Raw genomic sequence first — 25,555 nt, 5'->3', positions numbered from 1 at the left:
AAGTTATAGACCAAAGAAAATAGCACTCTCCAAAAATGACATTGGATTTATTTTTCTTCCTAAGGTGACCGGTGCCTTCTCTCTCTCTCTCTCTCTCTCTCTCTCTCTCTCTCTCTCTCTCTCTCTCTCTCTCTCTCTCTCTCTCTCTCTCGTCAGAAATAGATATCATCTCGAATCTGCTTAAACTTGATTTTATCTAAATGGGGAACTCAGTTGATAGCACGCACAATTTGAACTTGATATGAAAGAATACGCATCCCCCTAAAGTACAACTTCCGTTGTCTAACAGTGCTTTAAAAAATATTTCCTTGTCAAACGTTGGACGAAATTGTTCAGAATCACATCTGTTCGAAATCTGAGCGAGGACAAAACAAAACAGATTTGTTCAATAATATATGGAAGGTAAAATCTCAAAATTCTCTCTCTCTCTCTCTCTCTCTCTCTCTCTCTCTCTCTCTCTCTCTCTCTCTCTCTCTCTGTTGCTATAATGATGTCTACTTCCGAATTATTTGTTAATTCATTTTTTATACGTCCCTTTACAATCGTTTCAATGATTAAAATTGCTAGCATACAGTTCAGATTTTGTTTATGTTGAATGTATTTTATTCAACACTCTTTTTAACTTTTAACGTTTTGACATTTTCTGTATACAATTTAAACTACAGTATTATAGATCTCCGGATTATTATCAACATGTCGTTTTTACTAATTCTCAATTATTTCCCGAAGTGTTACACAGTTGATGCAATATATCAGGATGATCATGGACATGAAAATACAGCCCTTTGGCTAAAAAAAGCCAACTTCCTTTGGCGTTAGAATATATGTTAATAAAATTTAATGGAGCGAAAATCAAATCGGTAAGGTCTCTGCCGATTTCGGATCGCATTTGCACGAGGTGTAAGGGGGTTACGAGGGTGGAGTGGAGGGGGCGGGTTCCATTACTGCGGTACCAAGAGACTATGCAAACATTCGCTAGCCAAGGGTTTTCGTTCCGCTCGATCGCCATAAACGGAACAGAATGGACAAAAAACCTTGGCTAGCGAAGATAACATGGGATATGTTAAAAGGAAAAGTGTTATTAACCAAGAGATTACCCGTAGATTTCATTATAAAAACAAGTGTCTGTGGATGTTAGGGTGGTTAAAGGCATAGTTTTGTTTGTCAACAAGATTAGAAATGAATTTTTTTGGTTTTTCAACTTTACGTACACTTCCGCGGTATAAGCCTGGTACAGATTTAACAATCATGCATTCGATGACGTTTCCTGCAACAACACAAAGATGTTTTGTATCAATCAGTTATATGACGGTAGCTGAGATCATAGTCGACAATTGTCAAGCAGTTTATCAAATACTCTCGACTGGGGACCAATTACTAACGGCAAAGTTACATACTATTTTTGAGTTATGAATTTCTGAGCGATATCTAAAAGTCATTGTAGTAAATATCTGAAGTCATATGTAGAATACTAATTTTTAACGCTATTGTAACACAACCACACTTTTATGATATAATGCTATTGTCCTTTCTGACATATATTATTTTTCAAATAATATCTGCAATATGACTACTTTTATGTGTCAGAAAAGACAAACAGTATCTTAATTCAGTATTAATACCAGTACCTGATCATACCGTGGTGACTATCCTCAAGCACATTTGGATAACAGTATTACAGAGAGAGAGAGAGAGAGAGAGAGAGAGAGAGAGAGAGAGAGAGAGAGAGAGAGAGAGAGAGAGAGAGAGAGAGAGAGATACGGACGGACGGACAGACAGAGAGACATGAGACTGAGAGAGCATGTATGCATGTCAGAGAAAGAGAGAAAGAGGGGGGTCGTCTTCAATTACATGTGTATTGCATTTTCGCTCTTTCATATTTTCGTTCCATTAAGGTCAGACGACACGTTCCTCGAGAATCTTTTTTGTATCTCCTCGTAATAAAGAGTTCCAATAAAAAATATTAATTTTATAATTATTTTAAAAATGATTAAAATTTAATGGGATATGTTAATGGGTCTAGATGGCCGAGTGGTTAGAACCGTGGCCGCTCACTGCCAGAAGCGTATTGGTTCTAGAGGTCGTGAGTTCAAATCCAAGATAGAGTTCCACCAAAGTGAATTTTGCTGTGCTGTATATGTATTTATTTTTATATCAGCAATTCAAGTGTATTATCAAGAAGATTTTACAGGAAATTGCATACTCTAGTATTTTGCAGAAATGCCTGGTAAGATACCCTAATTTTTTGCAAGAAAGCTTGTCAAAATAGTAGTAAACCTTTAACAAATTCCTGGAAAAAGTTATATAAAATTGAGGAACGTGTCGTCTGACCTTAAATGCTATGAAAGACCACTGACGATAAGATCATAAAGTTTATTATCATTTTAACATCTACTGTTTATAAGTATGATAAGTGATAAATCACATAGCTTCAAAAAATTTATAGGCAGATTATAAGAGGATTTATTCAAAACGAAATCACGTGACTACTGCACTTCAAATACACTTCCTTTAACTAGCTAAAATTGCACAAAATTGTTTTGGTGTCGTCAACCTCTCAAATACAACTTTCATTAACGTATATAACAAGTGTAGTTACATACAATTTAAATGAAAATTAATTAAATGTGTTTATGATTATTAACCTTGTTTTTTGTATGTGTACTTGTTCGTTTCCTTAAATTTAAATTTTGCACCAAACTTTTATCACAAAGCCTTTCAGAAGCTAGGCATTAGATAAAATGCTAGCTGCAGGTCTGTATAGCTTCCGGTCTGGAAAAAATACATACTGTGCATGACGGGGGGTGGGGGTGGGGGGGGGGGGGTGATCATCAGCCTAAGAAGCACCAGTATTCTAACGATGTTAACACTCATAAAATCATAAAAAAGACACCGAAGAAAATGTATGCATGTTTTGACACCGTTTCATCAATAAAAATAAGTCTAGAAAGCGGCACAAATAATAAAATACTAGAGAGTCCCTCTATGTCTAAAAGAACTAAACGGTAAAATAATTAAATAAATAAAATGGGCTTTACAGAAGTTTTAAACTAAATCATTAAAGTTTTGGCTAGAATAAGAAGTTTGGGCAATTTTTATTACCTTTTTATTTCAAATTCCCATTCGAAAGGGGGTTCAAAATATAATGGCTGCAATATATATTGAACCCCTTCCTGTTTCTAATTTTCAATAAGGAGGGAGTTATTATTTCTATCTAAATATTGACCCCCCCCCCCCGATTTTCCACTCCCATTGAAGAAGTGGGTACAAAATATTATGACTGCAAAATATTGACCCCCTTAAATATTGAACGCCCTCTCAATAAGAAATAGGAATGGGTTCAATATTTCGCGGCCATAATATTTTGAACCCCCTCTCAACTAGAAGGGGGTTTTATCGCGCATGTATTGCATTGAAGAAAATGTGCGATTTTAGTTTTGATGGAAGGTACTTTCTAGAACGGGGTAGCCAATAATTAACATCATGGTGGGCAGTGTAGGACGAGCTCATCATGCATGGGGCAGATACCCTGGATCAGCGACTTTGGTCTAAAATTACAAATGAATTTACATGCTTTCGCGTTTTTAGAGTATATACAATTTTATACCCTTGAAAGAGTAATCTAATAAATTAATTATAATAATTTGTGAACCATGAACAGATTTTGTTCACAGCTCTACTGTGTGTGTGTGTGTGTGTGTATATATATATATATATGTGTGTGTGTGTGTGTGTGTGTGTGTGTGTGTGTGTGTGTGTGTGTGTAGAATCTATATGGATAAGTCCAGTCAGCTGCAACCAAAAGAATTTATAGGCCACATATATATGATCAATATCAGTCTAGATTTTCATCCCTGTCATCGAGCCTGCACATGTTGTTTTATGATGTCATTTTATAAAATTGGTTTGGGAAAACAATTAAGAAAAAAAAATTAAGGCAAGTATATGCGAAAGAAATGACATAGTATATAAAAAAAATACGTACAAAAAATACAAAGTGTTATTTCCCGCGCTTGCGCGGTATATGTCTGCTGGTCGTTTGTGGTTAGTTCGAGTTGTCTTTCATGGTATGAAGTGCGATTTATAATGCAGGCAATCTAAATAAAATTAGATCCTTCACGCTCTCGTATTTGATATGTCGCTGTGAGGATCTAACAACATCCCATACGGGGTCATATCAAATACGAGAGCGTGAAGGATCTAATTTTAATTAGATTGATATTTTGAATTTTATTTTGTGTATATTTAAGATAATCTGGGCTGCATTTTACAAAAGAACTTACGACAAAGTCGTAAATATTTACAGTCTTGTAAAATGATCTATGAGAACAAAATTGACATAAAACCATTTGTTTACAAATATTTCAATTCCCATATTTAGATTTTTCAGCCATAAGAATAAATCATTAATTAGTTGGTTATTAATTAGCATTCAATAATTTGGTTTTAAGTCGTAAGTTCTTTTGTAAAACGCAGCCCTGGTCTTACGTTATTTACTTTAGATAAATGTGTAAACATTGCACATTTAAACTATAGACCATGATTCCGTTTATTCAGCTATTTACAGGCAGGGCAGCCTCTTAAACTTATAAATAACCCCTGGAAGTTTCGGTTTTTGTTACTATATATTCTACTCGGTGTTCCCTGGCATCTATTTTTAGAACTTATGAATATACACCTCGTATACAAACACAAAACACAAACATGGCTTTAAAGTAACTGTTGTCCAATGAAATGTTAAACATTTAGTTAATTTGGAAGGCATCACTGGTCGCATTACAGCATTTATACAGTTTCTTTTAATTCATATTTCTGGGTCACTGCATAACTGTGACTAAAAATATAGTTTCAATTCCAAGTATTAGGGATTCCCGGAATTTTCGGTCACGTGGTTTGGCCCATATTAAAAGTAATTGTCGATGTTGTTAAAACTCCATAACTGATACTAACGTAGACAGTGAATGACAATTGGTATTTAACTTTGATTCCCGTGTGATTTAACAGGTGCAATCAAGGTAAGTTGACTAGCATTATGTTGCATTTATATCTTTATTTTGCTTTTCAGAAAAAGGGCGGCCAATAAGAATTGGGTCATGTTTGTTGATAGTTTCTTTTTTAATGTTAAGCATGTTAAGGGGAACTTTGCTTTATACATTTCTAAGTGATATAAACAAACGAATAACTTAAACATGGACTGTCTTATTTCTTAAACCAGAACTGTCATTTAAATTCGTTCAAAGGAAATCAAACTTTTCAAAACAGATTTTGTAAACTATATAACTTATTTCTTTAAAAAAAAGCAATGCAGTTATTTCATTACGGCATTTGTTCTAATTTTAATAAAGTTAAAATATATAAATATTGTAAACGGAAGCGTACGTCTGAACATCTTAGTAACTGACGATCTTGAATATTCATAAGTTAAAGCAATTGACCAATTACTCGTACACAAAATTTTTCGCTTATTCCTTTATTGCTTTGATAGAGAGATATATTTATGTGGCTGAATTGAACGTTAATGGACATTTAGCCATAAACAATAGGTGTATTTGATGTACCTGCGAGTTGAGTTACCTTTATGCACACATAGTTGCACGGATGGGTGAGCAGCTGAGCGCGGCCAAGGACTATACCCGTGTTTATTGATTTTGGCAAGGTGCCACTTGTTTTAAACTTCCTTGTTTGGAAGCAATAGATATTCTTGACCTGGGTCCCAGATAGTCATGTCATATCTACCTCGGGATCAAATCATAAATCGTCTTTAAACTAAATTGATCCAGATAAAAAATATGCGATTGCTTATACTCTTTGATCTTTTTTTTGAATTTAAATAAAACATTGAACTTTAAATATTTCTTTTTATTAAGATGGTGCAGAGAAAGCAAAGTCAGCCGGTTATTAACCAGAGAAAACCAATAAGGCCCATAGAGCGACAGAAAATGAGGCCATGGCTGGTCAACCTTCTTAACAACGAGAAGGTTCATGGATTTTCCTGGGTGTCCAAGGATCACGAAACTTTCCGGATATCTTGGAGACATGCAGCCCGCCAGGGATGGGACCCTATTATGGACGCCGGACTCTTCGAACGCTGGGCCAAACATACGGGTACCTTGCATTTACTGAACCTTGTTATTAAATAAAAAAGTATATACAAACTAGCAATGAGTATTTGGTGTGTAATTTAATCTACCGAGAGGCAACAATTTTTTCTGTTTAACATTACGTTTATTGCACGTACACAGCCTTTTTAAATGTCTAGAGTTTCAAGTATTCGTCATAAGGCCCTTGTAATTTGTATTTTAAGTGCTACTTTTAAATGGTGAAACAAACTAACTGGGCTTATGTCATGAATATTTAGGAAAGTATGTAGATGGAGATGAGCCCGACCCTAAGAGGTGGAAGGCCAACTTCCGCTGTGCCCTGAATAGTCTACCAGACGTCAAACAGCTCAAGGACCAAGGCCAGCGAAAGGGCAAGGACGCCTACAAAGTGTACCAGTTTTTGAACGAGCGGAAAAGTCTCCAGAAACACAAGACTGCAGGTAAGCCCCGATCCTAATTTATGTTCAAGACTGAGAGACCATGTACTTACCATCAGTGACTGAAATGGATGATGCTTCTTTGTGTTTCAGAACGAACGACAGTGCCAAAGGTCATACAGACCAAAACTAAGAGGAGTTTGAGAGCCCGCAACACAAAGAAGATCTCGTACGCCAAGATGATGGCGATGGACAGCGAAGGGGAGGAGGAAGAGGAGTCTTCTTCAGACTTCAACGCCTCAGAGTCGGACTGTTCCACATCTGCAGGGGTAGGTCTCCTAACAGCCATTGTTAAGGAGCTGCCAAACAAGCAAGCTTCATTCAATCTGAACATCTAAACTGTGTTGAGTATTCTAATGTTCTGGTTCTTTACCTTGCTTGTAGAACCAGACCCCTGAGCGGATGGAGGAGGAGGAGGAGGCTTTGGACAGTGATCCTTGTTATGAGGAGGGACTGGAAACACGTCTCCCAGACTTCAACAAAATCTGTAAATCCACCGGTGAGTCAGCCTAAACTAGTACTCCACATTCTTCATCTAAACTAGTACTCCACATTCTTCATCTAAACTAGTACTCCACATTCTTCATCTAAACTAGTACTCCACATTCTTCATCTAAACTTGTTCCTCCAGGCTTTGATTACAACAAGATAACAACGGGCCATTGTAAATGCCATTCTCAATTTTTATTTTGATAGACCTCACAGCCCTTCAAAAGTACCTGCCTTCTGAGAAGGACTTAAGGACCAATTTAGCCTGCACCGTCCAAAGTGCAAAACAGACTTTTCCTTTCCTGCAAGATACTCCTATGGCCATAGGAGGGCAAGAAGAAGATGGTACGTTCATGGTATTTAAGAATGTCTATATAAACCCCTGAAACTTTATTCCAATTCACAGCAGTGTTGCATACCATTTCTACACTGCCTGTATATCAAATCTACTACCTGTATATCATATCTTCTACCTGTATATCATATCCACTGCCTGTCTACACTGTCTCTATTACTTGCTATCATAATGACCCGTTGCGTTTTACATATTGTTATCATGATTTTTTTTTATTTCGGTTGTACAGATTCCACCTCCACAAGTAGTGAATTCACTAGCGAGGAACTCATCCAACTGGTCATGGATGCAGACGCCCAGGAGCAGTTCTCAGACACCAACTTTACAGACTTATGGGGGAGTGGACTTCCGGTGCCCCAAGAGGTCGCTTATGTCGACGCAATCATTGGTAAGCTAAAAAGTGGTCATTATTTTGGAATAAGTATTAGTTATATCTTCATACTTGGAGTAAAGGTTTAACGGTTTCACGTTATTGCTGTTGCAGAGGAAGGTGAGACGACCTACTTTATTTTGGACAATGTTGAAAACGAGGTTGTGATCACTGATACCCCGGCGGTGCGCTGTGAACAGATAACCAATGGCACAGACGTAATGGTGAGTCAACATTGTCATCTACATCATAATCGACAGAAAATAATCAAAGACAATAGGAAAATAACTTAAATTTTACCTATCTCTTATCTCAAAAGCAGTCCAAATAAAACAGCGGATTAAGATATTTTTGTTACTCTTTTCAGCAGTACACCGGTCTTCGCATGTCCCAGTTATGAACGAGGTCTAGTGGCACTCATTGACTATTGTGATAACCCCCAATTATCATCAGTCGGATGGTTCAACAAGAAGAGGCCGGCCAAGTGTATTCATCCGCCATTCTCCGTTCTGAATAAATATATAAACGTTTTCATCTTTCATCGTTCACCATGTAGTGTATCCGGTGATTTTATGAATGGTGATTTCTTTTTATCGCCTTTGTGGACAAAGGAAGCAGGTCTCAAATGTTGAAGTGGAATTATTTGTGCAATGTCAGCAAATTCCGGCCGATTTCGTTACGCCCAGCTGCAATTCGTAAAGTACTCCACGACGTAAACAGCGCTATACCGAAAATGCTCAGAAAAAAAAATAAAATGCAAGACTATAGTGACTATTAACAGTATAAAACTGGGCGTGCTTCTTGCAAAGATTTATACATGTTATGATGTATTTTACCGATTATATACTGTATGTACAGTTTTGATGAAATACATGTACACTGTACAATTATTATATGTTTGTTGAATAAAATATTGAAAATTGAGATTGGAATTTTTTTTTACAACAACCCTTTGGTACAAGGAGGATTGAATTTTGTAGGAATTGTATTGTAAATCTACATTTAAAAACGTATTGAGAATTTAACGCGTTAATTTCAAATTGATCCGCTACTTGGCCAACAAGGGGATCACAATAAGAATAGATTTGAACATATTATATTGTGTAAATTACACAAAAGGATTAGAAACAAGTTCTTACAACTTGCATCTTCCTCTCCTAATGATAATATATACAATTGCCATAGTAATAGTACATGTTACTTATAGCTATTGACTTTATAATAATTAATACATAAACATGCATTTACAAAGTAATTGCGAATATATTGTAGATAATGTTTATATACAGTATAAAAGCAATAGCAAAAAGGAATTTAATTATTAAATCTTCCAGTTTGAACTGCTGAAAAAATAAAGCAGTTTGTATAGTAAGACAAATTGTCACTACCCCAAAGAAGCAAACGTGAGTTAATTAAAATTGTTTCTTCAAGCCTATTTAAAACAGGTAATTCAAAAAGATTGTTTCTTGCATTTACATAATTCTTGCATACAAAGAAAAAGTGATAAACATCCTCCTTTTGACCACAAATACAATTGGGTGATTCAATAATGTTTCTTCTATACAGATCATAATTCAAAATACAGTTGTGTCTCAACTTGGTATGTAAAATATTAATAGTGCTTTTACCAAATGAAAAATATTTTGGAGGTTGAGGAATACTTTCAGTAATGTTTTTTCTTGAATATGTTGAGAGACGTTGCTTCCCTAACTTCCATTTTGAGAGAATTCCATTTCCGAATGGTGTCGGGTACAAAATGTTTTTGTAAAGTTCTAATCTGCTGATTGGAACACTATAATTTTCGCTATTTCTTGTGTGATATATTGAGATATTTTTTGTTACAGGAGAAATAATATTGCTCAATTACTCAGGTACTTGATTTGTATGAATTTTAAACATGGTTATTAATTTAGCCTTATTACGTCGACTGACAAGAGAGGTTTCCAGCCAGTTTCTGTGTAGAGAGATTCTGTAGATGCTAAAATGGGTAAACCAGTAACAATCCTTGAATAATTCACTGTAGTTTATTAAATACACGAAGGAAAATAGATTTATTGGGAGGACTGAGTTTACTGGAGTAACGCCATAAGAAGACAGATGAAACGGCCATGAAGACTGATTAAAGTAGCATTGTTGACATCAAAACAACCCTGTAATTTTTGTCACGTTGATGGTTATCAACAAACTGCCTTTTAATTATAAATATAGAATTAGGCCCTTCTTTAGACATCGGTCAAAAAATAGTTAGTTTTTCCTCACATTTTTTATCCATAAACTAGAGAAAAAACATCTATAAATTTGAAAAAAAATCCTCAGTGTATATATAATTAAGAAAGAGTAGCGATAAATCTATGCGGTGTATACAAGTTCAGATGAACGAAAACGTACAGGTAATTGTCAATATTCAACAGTAACTCATTTCGATTCCATTTATCCGCTGGGGTGTGAGACAATATGATTAAAATAAGATCTTTGATCCGTTCTGACAAATTTGATGTCGCTACACAAAGCGACATCGTGTAGCGACATCGAATTTGTCAGAGCGGATCAAAGATCTTATTTTAATCAGATTGGGGTGTGAGAGAGAGAGAGAGAGAGAGAGAGAGAGAGAGAGAGAGAGAGAGAGAGAGAGAGAGAGAGAGAGATCGATCCATTTTAGCTCATTTTCTCCATAACAGATTTTTAAATTGATTACGCAGCGTTTTTAAGGGACAATATGAGGTGTGACAAGGATGTACCTGTATACAATTCTTAATCTGCGTTTCTGAAATGCTAACGATGTCGTATCTACAATATCAAGGGGGGAAACTGGCAATTTAGGTAAAAAGAAAGAAAGAAAAGAATAAAGTACAAGGAAACTTTTAGTTAGCTCTCGGTGTTTTATCCAAATCCTCTACACACACACAACTTACATAGCCATAAATATATTCATGTATATTATACTAGTATTATATAAGACAGAAGAGCTATAGTTCTGCAGGAGTAGTCTTGTCATCCTTGTGTGTTGCCCACGAGTCGCAGCCCTAATGCTAATTGTCCGCAGGAAAAACTTGAGCCCTACTGCAAGTCCTTCAGTTTTCAGTTACCCACTGGGCAAGAGTTCGAGAACTGCTGCAAATAAAAAGGTGACAGGTACGTATATCATGCGCGGATCCAGAAAATTTTTCCAGGGGGGGGGGGTCCGAAGGATAATTGTGTTTGCCAGGGGGGGTCCGAGGCATATTTTCGCGATAATTTTACTATGTAAATTTAATAAATTTTCATTTTCCAGGGGGGGTCGGGACCCCCCCCCCCCCCGACCCCCCCTCTAGATCCGCACATGCGTATATACTTGTATATACATATTATATGTATATACAAATAACCTTCAGCGGGCGTGTAGAAAATCAATATATACTGTAGAATATCTTGATGACACGGGAGCAGTAAGTTTTGTTTTGTTTATATCATTTTATTTTATTTTTGTCAACCAGTGATGATTACAAGGTCCGTAGTAGTATATAGTCAAACAAATCAGATTTTTTTTTTAAATTTTAAGAGCATTGCTTAAATAATGAAATAATATTAAATGACATGTATCTGTCACAGAAAAGTCAGAATTCGCTGACCAAAAAGACAAGTGATGATATTCAGAAAATTTTACCCTTATAATTTCAATTTCTTTATTAACCAATTGAGGGCCCTCAATGAGCAAGAAAAAGATTGTACAATAAACAATTATAATGCACAAAAATGCATACACAAGAGGGAAAGAGTTTGATGGTTGAAAGAAGACAGACATTTTAAAACATTTAATTAGCATAAATTTAAACAACACAACGCTTTCCCCGGTGATTCATGCGGGATATTATAAGGTGGCGACATTGCAGAAAAATTAGCATAACTCAAAAACTGTATTGGCTGCGCCGCGTAGTAATACATAGCATGTGCTACATAAAAAAATAGTGGTTTTAAATTAATGTTGTTTTAAGGTGTACAAATTAGAAATAATATAAATATAAGTAATAATGAACCATTGTTTGAATATTATGAGGTGATAACGCGGGTTATGTATTTTCTTTTTAACTAAGTAATACACTGCATTAAATTTAAAATGTAGGTAAAATTCATAAAATTACTGAGACAGCCAAATCGTTTCCTATCGGAGTTTGAGTCTGACATCACCATGATTATTTCGTGCAGTCCTGTCAGTTTCCTGTCAGTTTCAGTGGCTGTCGACCAATTAATAAATTTCAGTGTGAGTGTGTCTATAAAGCTATGAATGAACAATACGATTCCGTGAGAAATTGAGGGAACCATACTCGGTAAATGTAAATATATACTAGTATACCATGTAGGCGTGACTGCATACTATTTGAATATTAATACTGACAATGAAAATTGTTTGGTTAATGATCTTTAAATTCCTTCGGGCTTTATGGGATTCGATCACGTGACCAACCCGTACTTATATCCCGATATAAATCCAAAAATGATACCTCGTTTCTTAAATATTTAGAAAATAACTCATTTTTATTTATTACCTTTATCCTTGGAGTTTGAGATTTCGTATAAATTTTTTATTGTGTAATACATACACAAACAAGGGGGTATGTTAAATGAAAATTCAATTCACAATTATTCGGAAAACTCTTTCACCCATGTCTACACCGTACCTCATAATAACTCATCTGATCTGAGACTGGATATGCTTTAGTTATCGGGTGACTGTCCAGCAACATATTCATAAAAACTTGGCAAAACTACTGTACACATGCCGCTTTGATGATCATTGCTCGGCCATTGCTGTTATTACAGAACCTTTGTTTTTCGAAATCGGTCGGAGATTAAACAATATTCTAATTCTTTTTAAATTGCAGATTATCTTTTTGAAAAACACATGTTTTCACACTGTATGGATAATCCATTTTCTTTAGATTAATAAGATATAATAATATGTAGAATCTTGAAATGTATGAAATGTGTCTGAAATATGTGTGTATGTGGATCTATGTGTAAACAAACAAAAAAATCATTTAAAAAAAAATTTAAAAAAAATTAAATAAAAATCTTTTTGACATCATACCGTATATAACATATATGAGATATGACTCTAAAATCTTGCATAATTTATCCAAAAATTTTATGAAATTCGGAAAATATAAAAATTTACCAATAAAGGCGTACCGCTCTATAGAGTGTTTAAATCCCAATAATTGGTATTGGCTGCGCCGCGTAGTAAGTACATAGCATGTGCTACATAAAAAATAGTGGTTTTAAAATAATGTTAATTTAAGGTTTACAGATCAGAAACAATAAAAATATAAGTAATAATGAATCATTCTTTGAATATTATGAGGTGATAATTTCGGTCGGGCTTTATTGGATTTGACCACGCCCCGACAGATATTATCACCTCGTAATACCGTCAAAGAATGATTCCTTATTCCTTTTAAAAATACACATAAAAATTCGACAAACCTATATATACTAGTCCAGCTATAGATCTTTACACAGATGCATTATGTTCATGTTCGGAGGTGTAAGAATTTTTCTTTGGTCAATTTGTTTTATCAAAAGAAAGAGATGTTGTCTAATACTTATTATTCACTTTGGTAATGGAGGTGTGTGTGTGTGTGTGTGGGGGGGGGGGGGTGGTCATTTAGTGTTGAAGAAAAAACACTTTTTTTTTCTATTGTGCAATCTTATTTTAAAGGTTCTTGATTTTATTGATTATTTTGCATTAAAGGTTCTGGTAGATTTGCCGATATTATTCTTGAATAGTGAATATTTGCATTAGACTACCAGAGTATGTATGATGTAATACATTTTTTTAACGGTGCCTGTACAAATCGTAATTTAATTTGCTTAAAAATGTATTTAATCCCCCTCGTACCGAGTTTGGTTGTTGGTGGTGAGGGGTGAATAATTGATATTTGGAGCTATGGGGAGGGGGGGGGGGGGGCTCAAATTATCGCTATAAGTGCATATTGGACTCAAAATTACAAGCAATCAGAATTCTAAAGCAACACATATGGAGAAATCACGTACACTTTATTCATGAGCTAAATGTCACGTGACACTGTTCTCATTAATATTTATGTCTTCAAATTGTCTCCCTTGCGAATGAAAATTACATACCTTTTATGTATGAAATTTGTGTTATTACGTCAAAACTTTCATTTTTTGAATGAGAACATGTGTTTAGGCAATGCATAGATTATCTGTGTATGTTTTTGTCACCACAATCAGTGATTCACACTTAAAATTCACTTTGAATACCTCTCTATCCAACCATAGATAATCTAAAAATATGACTTTACCGGCTAAAATGAGTAAATAAATAGATAAACAGCCAAAAATATCAGCTTGAAACCGAATAAAATTATAAAATGAAAAAATTCATTCAATTTATAACGATAATTCTTAATCAAAAATATGCAATATGCCTAATGATTCAATATAAAGACTGTATAAATGCCTAGTTGCAAGTCCGATGGCTTACTGAGAAAGTCTTGAAAATGCTAAATTGGAAGTAAAAAGGAACCGACAAGACTTTTTTAATTTGAGTCTAAATTTCTGACACAACTAGTTTGCAATGTAAACTTTGTAAATATATGAGGAACTACTTTACCTATGAATGGCAAGTATTTTAAAAATAATTCCAAAATCCCTTCATGACGCCTTTCAACACTAAAACACACTTTATTCCTACAACGCCCCGCTTCGATATTTCAGATTCAAAAGGAACCGCCATCTCAATATCTAATGTAAACAAAACAAGCACATTCCAATCCCGGATGATGTAAATGACAGAACCAAATGAGAAGAAAATATTTCCGAAATACTTATTTTTTACAATTTGTGATTTTTCTCATTCCTTTCTATATATTCTATTGTAATGAAAATCGCCATTGTGATAACAATATGGCCGCTATGCAAATTAGTAAAATGTACACCATTTCTCCATATGAAAAAAGAAAGAAAAAAATAGGAAGAAAAATAAGACATATAAAGAACACATTAGGTGGAAATACTTAAAAACTTAATATGTACGTATACATATGCACACATACTGGGTATGTATTATGTGAATATCGTACAGTTTTAAAGATAAGATAATATAATGAAACACTGTAAATATCATTATATGTACGTATACATATGCACACATACCGGGTATGTATTATGTGAATATCGTACAGTTTTAAAGATAAGATAATAAAATGAAACACTGTAAATATATATGTTTGCTACTATGTATACATGTACATGTTTGATTAAGGCCAGTCTCTCATATTTCTTAAAAACCTCTTTGTGTCTGAGGCCTAAAAGCTAATATTTATTTATAAATTCTATTATTAGCATGGAGAATTCTCCCGATATATTTATAGAGTATTCAAAGACTGAAGCCTTTATATAGCCCAATTACACTTTATTCCAGTCTCCTTTTGTTTCAGACGTGGAAATCTAATTCAAATGTAAATAACTATCTTATCTGGAAGGCATTTAACTCTGACCCTCTCCATATATAGTAAATCACGTGATTCAAATACTCAGAAACGATCGATTTTTTTTTTCTTGGGAAGTCCACAAGTCTGTATTTGGCGGCAAATATACATTTTAACTTTCTGAAAAAATCATGAGCAGATTTAAGAAAACGTCTTATTTCTCTTAAACTACACTTTATACATGAATTTAATATTTTTCACATGCATACTTAGACACGTCGCGAATGTAAACATTTCACACAATGCACTGCGCGATAACTGACTGCCGTTTTCTGAAAAGCAAAATTGTATGAGCCGGCAATGGATTTCTGAAAACGAGCTATATAGTCGATCAGCTGCGAAGATTCAAAGAAGCGATTTGCATTCAGTAGGAAAGAAGCACTGTTTTATCGAGACTGTTAATATTATATATCGATCAGAAAAATTGGTTGTTACTGACATATTTCATAGTTCATTTTAAAGCATCTTAAATTTCTGGACATTTCTCTTCTTCGGATTGTCTGAACCAGCTGTGTTTACGTGTTTCTAAGGAGAAAAACTAGTATGGGAAGTGACAAGGTGAAACGGTCAGACGAGAAAATGACGAAAAAGCGTCCAGTGGAACGCCAGAAGATGCGACCATGGCTCATGGACATGCTCAAGCAAGGGGCGACTCAGGGCCTGGAGTGGTTTGACGAAACGCAGAAACTGTTCAAGATAAATTGGAAGCATGGCTCAAGACATGGGTTCAACACCATGAAAGATGCCAGTCTGTTTGAAAAATACGCCCAACACACAGGTCAGTCTCCCACCCCTTCTGTTAATTACCCCCACCCTCCCCATTATTATCCCGGGGATTAAAAAAAAGCATTGACTGTATGCTTCTAAAGACCCAACTCTTGTTTTGAATTGGCGGTCTGAGGTCTATTTATTGCATGCATTAAAAAGTGCATAAAATTTATTTCAATCTTGGTGCATTGAAAGACGTAAGCATACCCAATGTTCAATTTACAAAGAACCCTTGATGTAAACTGATATGCAATGCGGTCACACCTATATTGATCGAAAAATTGTTTGATAATTCATGATAACAAGTTATGTATTTTTAATCGGTACAACTCCTTTATTTAAGTAATGTTTATTCAGTACATGGAGTAGACTGATATTGAATTCTATTACTTTAATTGAAAATGAAATAAAAAGACTATTAAAATGAATTTTACTATTGAAGACAAATTTCTTTTGAATCTGATATTGCACATCTTCTAAATTTTCATGGTTTAATTTTCATGAGCGGAACATCTTTTTTTTTTATAATAAAAAAGAAGAAAAAAATATGAAAGCAAGAAAATTACGAACACATGTAACTATGCTTTTTTTATATTGATATTTGAATATACATGTAATTTTTGCTTCATAAATTATATTTTTTTTCTTTCTTTTATTTATATAAACATAAAAACAATGACATTGCGCCAAAACATGTGTCTGATTTTGGTAAAATTTTGTGTTTCGTATTCGTGATGAACTCTTCGTATTTTAGTAATTAAATATTTTAAAAGTAATATGTTGTTTTTAAACATGTATTTCAATATTACCTGAAAAAAAAGAGATTTTCTCTTGTGTTATTATTATTGATGTGTGCGTACAAATTGTACAGAATGGGCGCTGTATCACAATTTGTAAAAAATAAAGAATATCTCTTCAATGACCAAACCATAAAAAGTAAATAAATAAAGATAAATAAATAAAAAAAATGTTAAAAGTTGGAAAACTTCGAATAAAATAAAATAATTTTTCTGAATAAAACAGTGAACCAGTGAACATAAAATGATGTAAATAAACTTGGAGTGAAATTGTGTGGTTTTCTACTATACTTATTATTTTTTTTTTATTAAAAGTTCGAATAAATTAAAAAAAATAATTTTGCTGTGTAAAACAGTAAAATACTACAAAGCTTCATAAACTTATGTTTATATTTACGGTTAAAGGACAATCAATATAGAAAAAATAAATTTTGCAAATATTACTTTATATAACTAGCTATCTTATTAATCGTTTGTTGGAATGTTCAAAATAAAAAATAAACAGAAAAACAAAAATAAAACAGAGAAAATAAAACTCACTTATAAATTTAAAAAGTTTAAAAAATACATAAAAACTGGACGGATAAGAAATCAAAAACATAAATTGAAATAAGTTGTTTTTAACCAAAATTTTAAAAAAGCAACAAAACAAGCATAGAAACTGCCAATTTTTCAATAAGAAATGGTAATAAAATTTCCTATTTAAATCTGTACATAGATATATAAAATATTAAATTTTGAATTATTAGCTCGTTCGATACCAGACATTACATGCAACAAATTTTAAAAAAAGTACATAAATGGAAAAACATAGTTATATCAATAACTACCAAAAAATCAAAAATCTTGTTATTTATTTTTAGGCGTTAAAATAAGTTTTAAACCATGTGAAAAAATCAACATAATTATTTTTTTATTAACATTATCACACACTTGTTTTCATATACAATGAGCCGGCATGTTTTAAAGCTTAAAAATTTGTCAAAAATGGAGGTAAATAAGATTACTAAATTGAGAGAGCATAAACTGATATTGAATAATGAGCCGGCATGTTTTAAAGCTTAAAAATTGTCAAAAATGGAGGTAAATAAGATTTATTAAGTGAGAGAGCGTAAACTGATATAGAATTTTATTTTACGTTCATTTTAAAATGAATTCGAAAAACTTGTAATAAATCGTTAATCACATTCAAACTTGAACTACCAAAGGCAAAATCTCTTATAAAAACTGAATCTGTCATGTGCATAGCAATACAGTTTTCTTTCACAGAAAGATATTTACATTTTTTCCACAACAATGTTTTTTACGTCATGAAAACAATATTAAAAAAAATGAAATTTTTATAATGCTCAAAGCCAGAAAACATACAATACAGAAAGAATCAAGAATTAAGGAAAGGATAATATTTGATAAGAAAAAAAATTGGATAAGAAGATGGGGGGAGTAAGATGGCGCAAATGCTCATTCGGTTTAGTAGTGAAATACAATTTTGAATTAATTTTTCCCCAATTAAATCTATTCAAATATATTATAATACAAGTTTGCAAAGCACAATTTCTAACTATATTTAGTTTTTAATATATTTAACAAAAGATAAGAAAAAAAATATTGTCTGTAATTTTGGTGGTATCGAACCCATAACAAAAAACCCTAATTAAGTAAGGTTAGCTTAATATGTCAGGTACTCTAACCACTGAGCCATTTCAGACAGAAGAAAGGGGGTTGTTTAAATATCATGTGTGACTTTGGCCACGAATTCACAGACTTGTATTATTTTTTCAAAACGTTCAATTGTTGGGATACAAAATGATATTTTTAATGTACAGTGGGTCATCTCTCCACGTTTTTGTTGATTGAAATCGGTTTGTTTTCCAATAGCCCTTATTTAGACTATGAGAAAAATATGGAGCACAGACCCACTCTATAAAAGAAAATGCCTTGAAGTTCTAAAAAATGACAGTATTTGCAGGTTTTGATACGTATACGCCTGTTTGAGTCAACATATTCCTAGTATTAAATATATCCATAGGTTAAAAATAAATGATTTGTTAAATATATATTGTTTTAAATGATTTCTTTAAAAAATATCAGATTTTTTGATACTTTAATTTTTCAGTAGCTTGCCCGACTATGTATGGGCATTTTACACGCCTTATCCACCCATCTACAATTTTTTTTTAAATTCATGCTAATCTGTATACGAAAAAATAATACTGATAAATTTTCTATTCATGCTAATCTACAACAATTATAAGTCTATTAATCAAAACAAAGTCGAGACTTCATAATTTTTTCGACTATATTCCGAAAATAATTTTCAAGCTAACGGAAACAAAAAATATTTCTTCAAAACAAAATTTAGTACGCTACATTAAAAATTGGCAAAAAAAAAATAAATAAAATCAAATATCACCCTTAAGAAATACATGTAGATAATGAAAAAGTCACATTATATAATATATAGGGGGTGGTAGAAGAAAAATATATTTATCAGGATCAATCAGTAACAAAAATATTAATTAATTTCAAAATCGACTCCATTAATATATGGCATAAAAATAAACAAATGGAATATTAGTTAGACGCATTTCAAGACATGTACACGTGTTGTGAGAATTTGTTTAAAATCTTGTTTTTTTTATTATAGAAAACAATAGATTTCGAAAGAGTAATAGCAAAATAATTCGTTTTATTTTTTTCTTTTAAAATCAGTGGGAGTGTAAGGTAACAACTGTAACTGGATGTAGAACAGAACAACGATTGAAAGCTGTAATTGTTTTAAATTCAAGAAAACAGATATTGAAATTTAGTAATATAATTTTTTTTCTACAGATTAATATATTTAACAAAATATATAGATATGTAGAAAAAAAAATTTCAGCACATAACAAATATCTTTCTATTGTAAAAGGTAAAAAAATATATATTTCAATATGATAAAAATAACACTTGCAATGCACGTACATGATTTAAAAATTCTCTTGAAAAATACTCTACGTTTAATTGAAAAAAAAATCCACAAAGGCCCGTGCACATCTGATATCAATAATCATATTTTAGTAAAATGTATGAAATACAAAAACAGTATGTATATTTTTTAAAAACTTTTAACTTTAGGCCGCTGGGACCCAGACGACCCAAGCCCCAAAAGATGGAAGGCAAATTTCCGTTGTGCTTTGAATAGTCTCCAAAATGTCATGGAAATCAAGAAATTGGGTGAAAGCAAGGGCGTCCATGCTTTCCGAGTCTACCAATTCCTGGAGGAAGATGACACGAAACCAAAAGAAGGTTTTTATCTCCATCAAATTTTTGAGCAAGTTTTTCGGGGTAGGTTGGGGGCTATTTGGGGCGATGAATCAGAAGATTTATTGGTCGGATGGTCAGATTATCAATGACCATAAGTGGCCATTTCCGTTTTAAAAGAATTAGTCACATTTTGTCGATATCACTCAAAATGTAAGGAAGGGCCTTTTGAAAAAATGTTATTGTATGAAAGACACCTATGACTATCGCTTGAATTTTATAAATCTCGTAAAATATAATAAATCCCTTACAGGAAATGCACGGAAATCAAACAAACACAAATCAAACCAGAAATCTACCAGAAAAGTGAACGCAAAGTTCGTCGAGCGTGAAAGAGAGGAGTCTGATAAAGAGGTAAGGAAAAAGATGCTAATATTTTGTAGATAATTAAATAATATGTTTAAAAAATTGACACTTTATTAACACTGGATTATATTGCTAAGGATTGTCCTTTGGGTGACCCTGAAAGAGAAATCCCAACGTCCACTTCCGGTGAGGGCGAAGAAATGTCAGAGAACCCGCCTCAGTGTACCAGTAAGTTAAATTAAAACTTTTTTCTGTGTAATACAAAGGTAGTCATTGTTCAGCCGAATGGGCGAACGTTATATGTGAGAAGGGGAGGATTTTTTATATTGTATTCTTGTACATGTACACATATTTTTTTTTTTATTAAAACAGAGCCAGAAATTCGTGTTTTCACATTCCCTACTCACATGGCGGGCTGTGTGGTTCGAATGGCGCCCAGGAAGAGGCTAGCGCCCTATGTATTGGAGGAGGAAGGTAAGATCTATATTGTAGGAGTAGATTTAACGCGGGTTGTGGGGGTGATTTTAACGAGGAAATTTTTAATAACATTTTTGGTGGTTTCTTTTTCACAGATACGGAGGACCAGGTGGAAATGACGTCACAAGAGACTATCCAGGTACAATTTTTTACGTAATTCATTGTACAGATTTGGCTTCATTGAAAACAATTCAAACATAAATAAGAAATTATGTTATACATTCTTGATGAAATATTTCAGCATATTCAATATACGACCAAAAGACGCCGAAGAGACACTGATGACGAAAGTGTGATGTCATATACGCAGCCCTCCATAACGACAGACGAATCGTCCAATGACTCAAACTCTTCAGTGTCCAGTTCTAGTGTGGAGGAAGAAATACCAAACACGCCATATTTTTCCAGCCTGTTAACAAACATACTTGGTGAGTACTGATTAAGTTAATTTTGTGTTTCTCGAAGGTTACTTTATAAGGTTGATGTTTGTGTATGCCCTTTAGTGAACATATCTCTCCCTAACATATCCCGATAGGTATAAATGTTCATTCTAGACAAAATAAACCCAATAAGGCCTTTATGTTGTAGATGATGACTGGACAGTTGAGAAAGAGGAGACAGTGACCACCACACAACAGTATGTGTGAGCCGGTGGGTCTAGTACGGAACAAATGGCGGGGGGAGGGGGGGGGGGGGTGTCAGTAACAGTACAAAACGGAGTGAGGGAGGGGTAGCAGACCTCGACAGGGACCAATGCACGTGATATTGAACGTCCGTAGACCATGGAGGACGGTCGGTCAGTGCGCGTGCCAAGAAAGTGCCATATCGTAGGGTTTAGACTTCCCCAAAATACACTACAGCAGCATCATATAACTAACACCTGGACAATCGGCCATATTGTCATATTATCACAAACTGTCTTTCATTTTCTGTTTTCATTACATCTCATTTGTTACTCCACTGTTCAACGGTGCCTTTTTTAACATATGCTTGGATATTGTGCTTTTGTTTTATGTTTACAATAAAAAATATAAAATAAAACGATATTCTTCATTGTTTATATGCTTGATTATACTATATAGTGTCCTGGATTTTATTTACACAAGCTGATACTGTTTTTGTAACTTCCACTGCATAAGATATGGCGCCGATATAATTACGTTTATTTGCTAACTGCCAGTAGTCACATATTGGCGTTTTCCAAACTACATGCAATAAAACCTGGATTCAGTTTTTAAACTTTTAATTACCATGTACTTAGTTTTGTTCAACATATGGAACCATTCATTCTATGCGACAATGAGAGGCCCATGGGCCTCATCGCTGTCGAGCAATTAATATCTAGACATCCAACAAAATAAAATTACAAAGCATGTCTAAACGCATATTACTTTTACTCGCATTATAAATTTAAAATTCGACCAAGTTGAGTCTTTTTCATGCATCTGTTGCCATTAATATCTGGATTCCCTTCGTGGTCAATATCGATCTGTGCCACTGCATGGTATCGTGTCATTTAACTACATTCCTGTATTAAAATGTGCAGCGCCTAAAGTGTTATCTAAATCGTTATCATTTAAATGTGCAGCGCCTAAAGTGTTATCTAAATCAGAGCTGTCTTAGTCGTCAAATAACGGACATTTTAAAAAAAAGTGTTGATCATTCAAAATTTTGTCCAAGTTTAAAATGTACAGATTCTTTCAGCTAACGGTTTATAGCAAATACGCCCCCTAAGAGTATCCCACATCGGAACTGTGCCATATTGAACCTTACAAGGTCCATTTATAACAAACCTTTTTAGAAGAAAATCGTTGTTTTATATGACGACAGGTTAGAAGTTTTGAAGAGTTTTCAAGATTTGATACAATATGTTTTCGGAGCCAATGCATTGTGGTCATTAATTGTTGGATGTTACTGTAACATCCAACAATTAATTACCACAATGCATTGGTCTCCGAAAACAATCATAAAGAATGATTCCTTATTACTTATATTTATATTTTTTTCAACCATCGTACGATTAAATATTTAAATATAAATAAGCAAATCCCGCTGGCGCCTCAATTTGGCTTTATGATTTATATAGTACAAAATCGATACGTAGTGTTATCACAGGCATAGACACTAGAAAATGTAAATATACTTTGTTATAGTATATATATATTGACCTTTAATTCTTATAAATTCAAAGACAGATTTTAGCCGATGGCTTCATCCCCCCCCCCCCCAATTGTTTGAATTTCCATCCCGGGTAAAATCTAGCTTGTTTAATAAGGAGCGATACTACTATCGCTCCTTCGCACTCTCGCCTTCGTCTTTTTATAATTGTGGAGCTCTCTATCGTTTAAAGACAGGAGTCTAAAAATGCATGTGTACACATTATGGCGGACGTTATATTTTATGTGGAGTACATGTATAATAATTGGGCATAGCCAGCACTGGTTAACATATATGGTACATGTACACATTAAAATATTTATAAACATTCATATATAGTAAGCACGCTGGTCTAGCGCATGCGTACCAATAATATCATGGCGAGACCTTGGCGAACGGTGCCAGCATCAAATTCTATGTAATCGACCGAGACTGCAAAGTTGCAAAGGCGAAGGAGTATCGTCCTTCGCCATCGCATCTTCGCACTTTCGCTCCATCACCTTCGCACTTTCGTTTTCGCAACTTCGCACACTTGCAAAAGTGCAAAGGTCGAAGTGGCCCCATCGGAACACCATAGTATTACTCTTAAAAATTATTTAGTAAATACTTCCAAATATTTCTCATCCTACCAGGAAGTTTAAACGAACTATAGGACCATTTTAACAAGATCTTGGACTTGGTAGGAAGTAGCTATCTATTCCTTGCATCAAAACAATTAAGATTAGGCTTCAAGTGAAATTTACACAGATTGCGTAGACTTGGCTCCAAAGCCACAAAAATCTTGTTGATTTCATAAAGCCATGGCTGAATGGCCAACAATGAAATAAAAACGTTGCTGTTTGACACAAATACCCTCAGTCAAAGCTCTTGTTACATTCACGGAGTATTTTTTTCCTCTAAATATTTCTTTAGCAAACCGATTGTGATTCATAGCTTTATTGAAACTAACAGGGCTGAAATCTACAAAATCCAGTTCTAACATTTGAAGTTTATAAATCCATCGAAACCTAAAAAAATTAATCACAGACTCACGAAATTATCATGATGACAGACTCAAATTCCCATAGAAGATTCTTTGATGTCACCATTTTTTGCATCCTCTCCAATAGGCTTGAGGCGATGTGTCATTAATGTATGTGTTATTTGGTAAGGCGGGTAAGACGATACAGCATACATTAGACTTTTTTAAAGATATGACAAAATGATAGAGAAATTTTTGTCATTGGATTTGGTTGGCTGAACAATCCAACATTTTAAGCTTGGAACAACGCTTTGGAACGCATCATAGGCTTTCTCCATTTAAAACCCATGTGTCATAAAATTCAAAAAGGTCTGCAACCTTGGGCATTTTCATCGGTATAAGACGTTAAAGGACAAGAGCTTACAAGGCCTGACAAATCCCCCGTACCCAGGATTTTGAAATGGCATATGAACATATAAGAAATCTTTACATTTGAAACTGTGCATCAGTACATGTATAATATAGAACTACATTCTCTGACAAATAAATAATATACAATATTACATGTACTTGGTACTTTTCTCCTTTGTTTTATTTGATGCTTTCTAAGCATTACAGATGATTTCATATATATGTGCTAGCGCGTGGACATTTCGTAATTGTTGTCATTATATAAATGGTGTTAGATTTTTTTCCTCATAATCAATAAAAAAGCAAAACACGTTTTACTTAAAGGCAAATGAATTAAAAATAAAACGCCGTCTATACGATTCGAACACCCTCTCCATGGAGAAGGATGGACTACGAGCCCCCACCTATCACAGTGACCTACGTTGACACATTTGTGCACGGGTGAATAAATTTATCTCTTTGACAATAATTCATAAAGTAAAACGTTTTTGGTGAAAATCACAAATTTGACCCATTATGGGTCTAGACTCCATTTTAATAAATCAATAATAAAAATCAAAATTAACTTATTTCTTTAAGGATGGAGTCAGGACCCATTCATACCTAATTTTGCAATTAAGAACAGTGAATGATCAAAGATTTAGGCAAAAAGGATGCGCAGCTTAATTTGGAAACCGATACCTGTCGTGTTTATAGAATGAAAGCACAATATTGACTTCCATCGTGAAATTTATAATGAAAACAATGCATACAAGTCAAAAATTAATATTCTAACTTGAATTGAAATTCTTTCGTCTTCATTGCTCCGGGTGGGGGATATGCAACGCCTTGTACGCCCCTGTTCTGTCTAATTATGAATATCAATCATATTTTTGGACATCAGAAATAATCACATGAAAATGTAATATGTTTGTGAAAACAGAAATTATCTTTCGAAAACGGTGTAGTTAGTAATTAGTGGTTTGATGTTCCTGGGTAAAACCTGAATGCATCTCAGCTCACATATCGAACGACTTTAAGAATAGGAGCAATCTAAAAATGCGATTTTTCGCCCGATTTTCAATCGACTTGCTCAAATAAATCGATTAGAGTCGATTGTTGAGGTGGCCATACGATACGAGTTTACAACCCAT

The 25,555-nt window shown here is 33.8% G+C and overlaps 2 protein-coding genes across 4 annotated transcripts; both read left to right on the top strand.

The window, feature by feature from the left end:
* The first annotated feature begins 279 nt into the window (after positions 1-279).
* Positions 280-8,676, top strand: LOC105343806 (interferon regulatory factor 1). Of its 3 annotated transcripts, none has more exons than XM_011451292.4 (9): positions 280-402; positions 5,868-6,105; positions 6,359-6,541; positions 6,632-6,807; positions 6,923-7,037; positions 7,235-7,372; positions 7,612-7,770; positions 7,867-7,976; positions 8,120-8,676. In XM_011451292.4, the coding sequence occupies exons 2-9, from the start codon at positions 5,868-5,870 to the stop codon at positions 8,150-8,152; spliced, it is 1,152 nt and encodes a 383-aa protein (XP_011449594.3). In that variant the 5' UTR covers positions 280-402; the 3' UTR covers positions 8,153-8,676. The 3 variants fall into 3 exon arrangements, with proteins under 3 accessions (XP_011449594.3, XP_011449592.3, XP_011449593.3); XM_011451290.4 differs by lacking the exon at positions 280-402 and adding an exon at positions 4,879-5,015; XM_011451291.4 differs by lacking the exon at positions 280-402 and adding an exon at positions 4,879-5,015 and having other exon boundaries at positions 8,123-8,362.
* Positions 8,677-15,398: 6,722 nt separating this feature from the next.
* LOC105343805 (interferon regulatory factor 2) lies at positions 15,399-21,934 on the top strand. Its single transcript, XM_011451289.4, has 8 exons — positions 15,399-16,020; positions 19,925-20,095; positions 20,364-20,464; positions 20,554-20,644; positions 20,789-20,890; positions 20,989-21,032; positions 21,135-21,321; positions 21,482-21,934. Exons 1-8 carry the CDS (start codon positions 15,786-15,788, stop codon positions 21,538-21,540), a joined length of 990 nt encoding a protein of 329 aa, XP_011449591.3. The 5' UTR covers positions 15,399-15,785; the 3' UTR covers positions 21,541-21,934.
* The last annotated feature ends 3,621 nt before the right edge of the window (positions 21,935-25,555 follow it).

This window comes from Magallana gigas, chromosome 7 (assembly GCF_963853765.1).
Source record: "Magallana gigas chromosome 7, xbMagGiga1.1, whole genome shotgun sequence".
In the NCBI taxonomy this organism is placed as follows: domain Eukaryota; kingdom Metazoa; phylum Mollusca; class Bivalvia; order Ostreida; family Ostreidae; genus Magallana; species Magallana gigas.
This window is presented reverse-complemented; position numbering and strand designations above follow the sequence as displayed.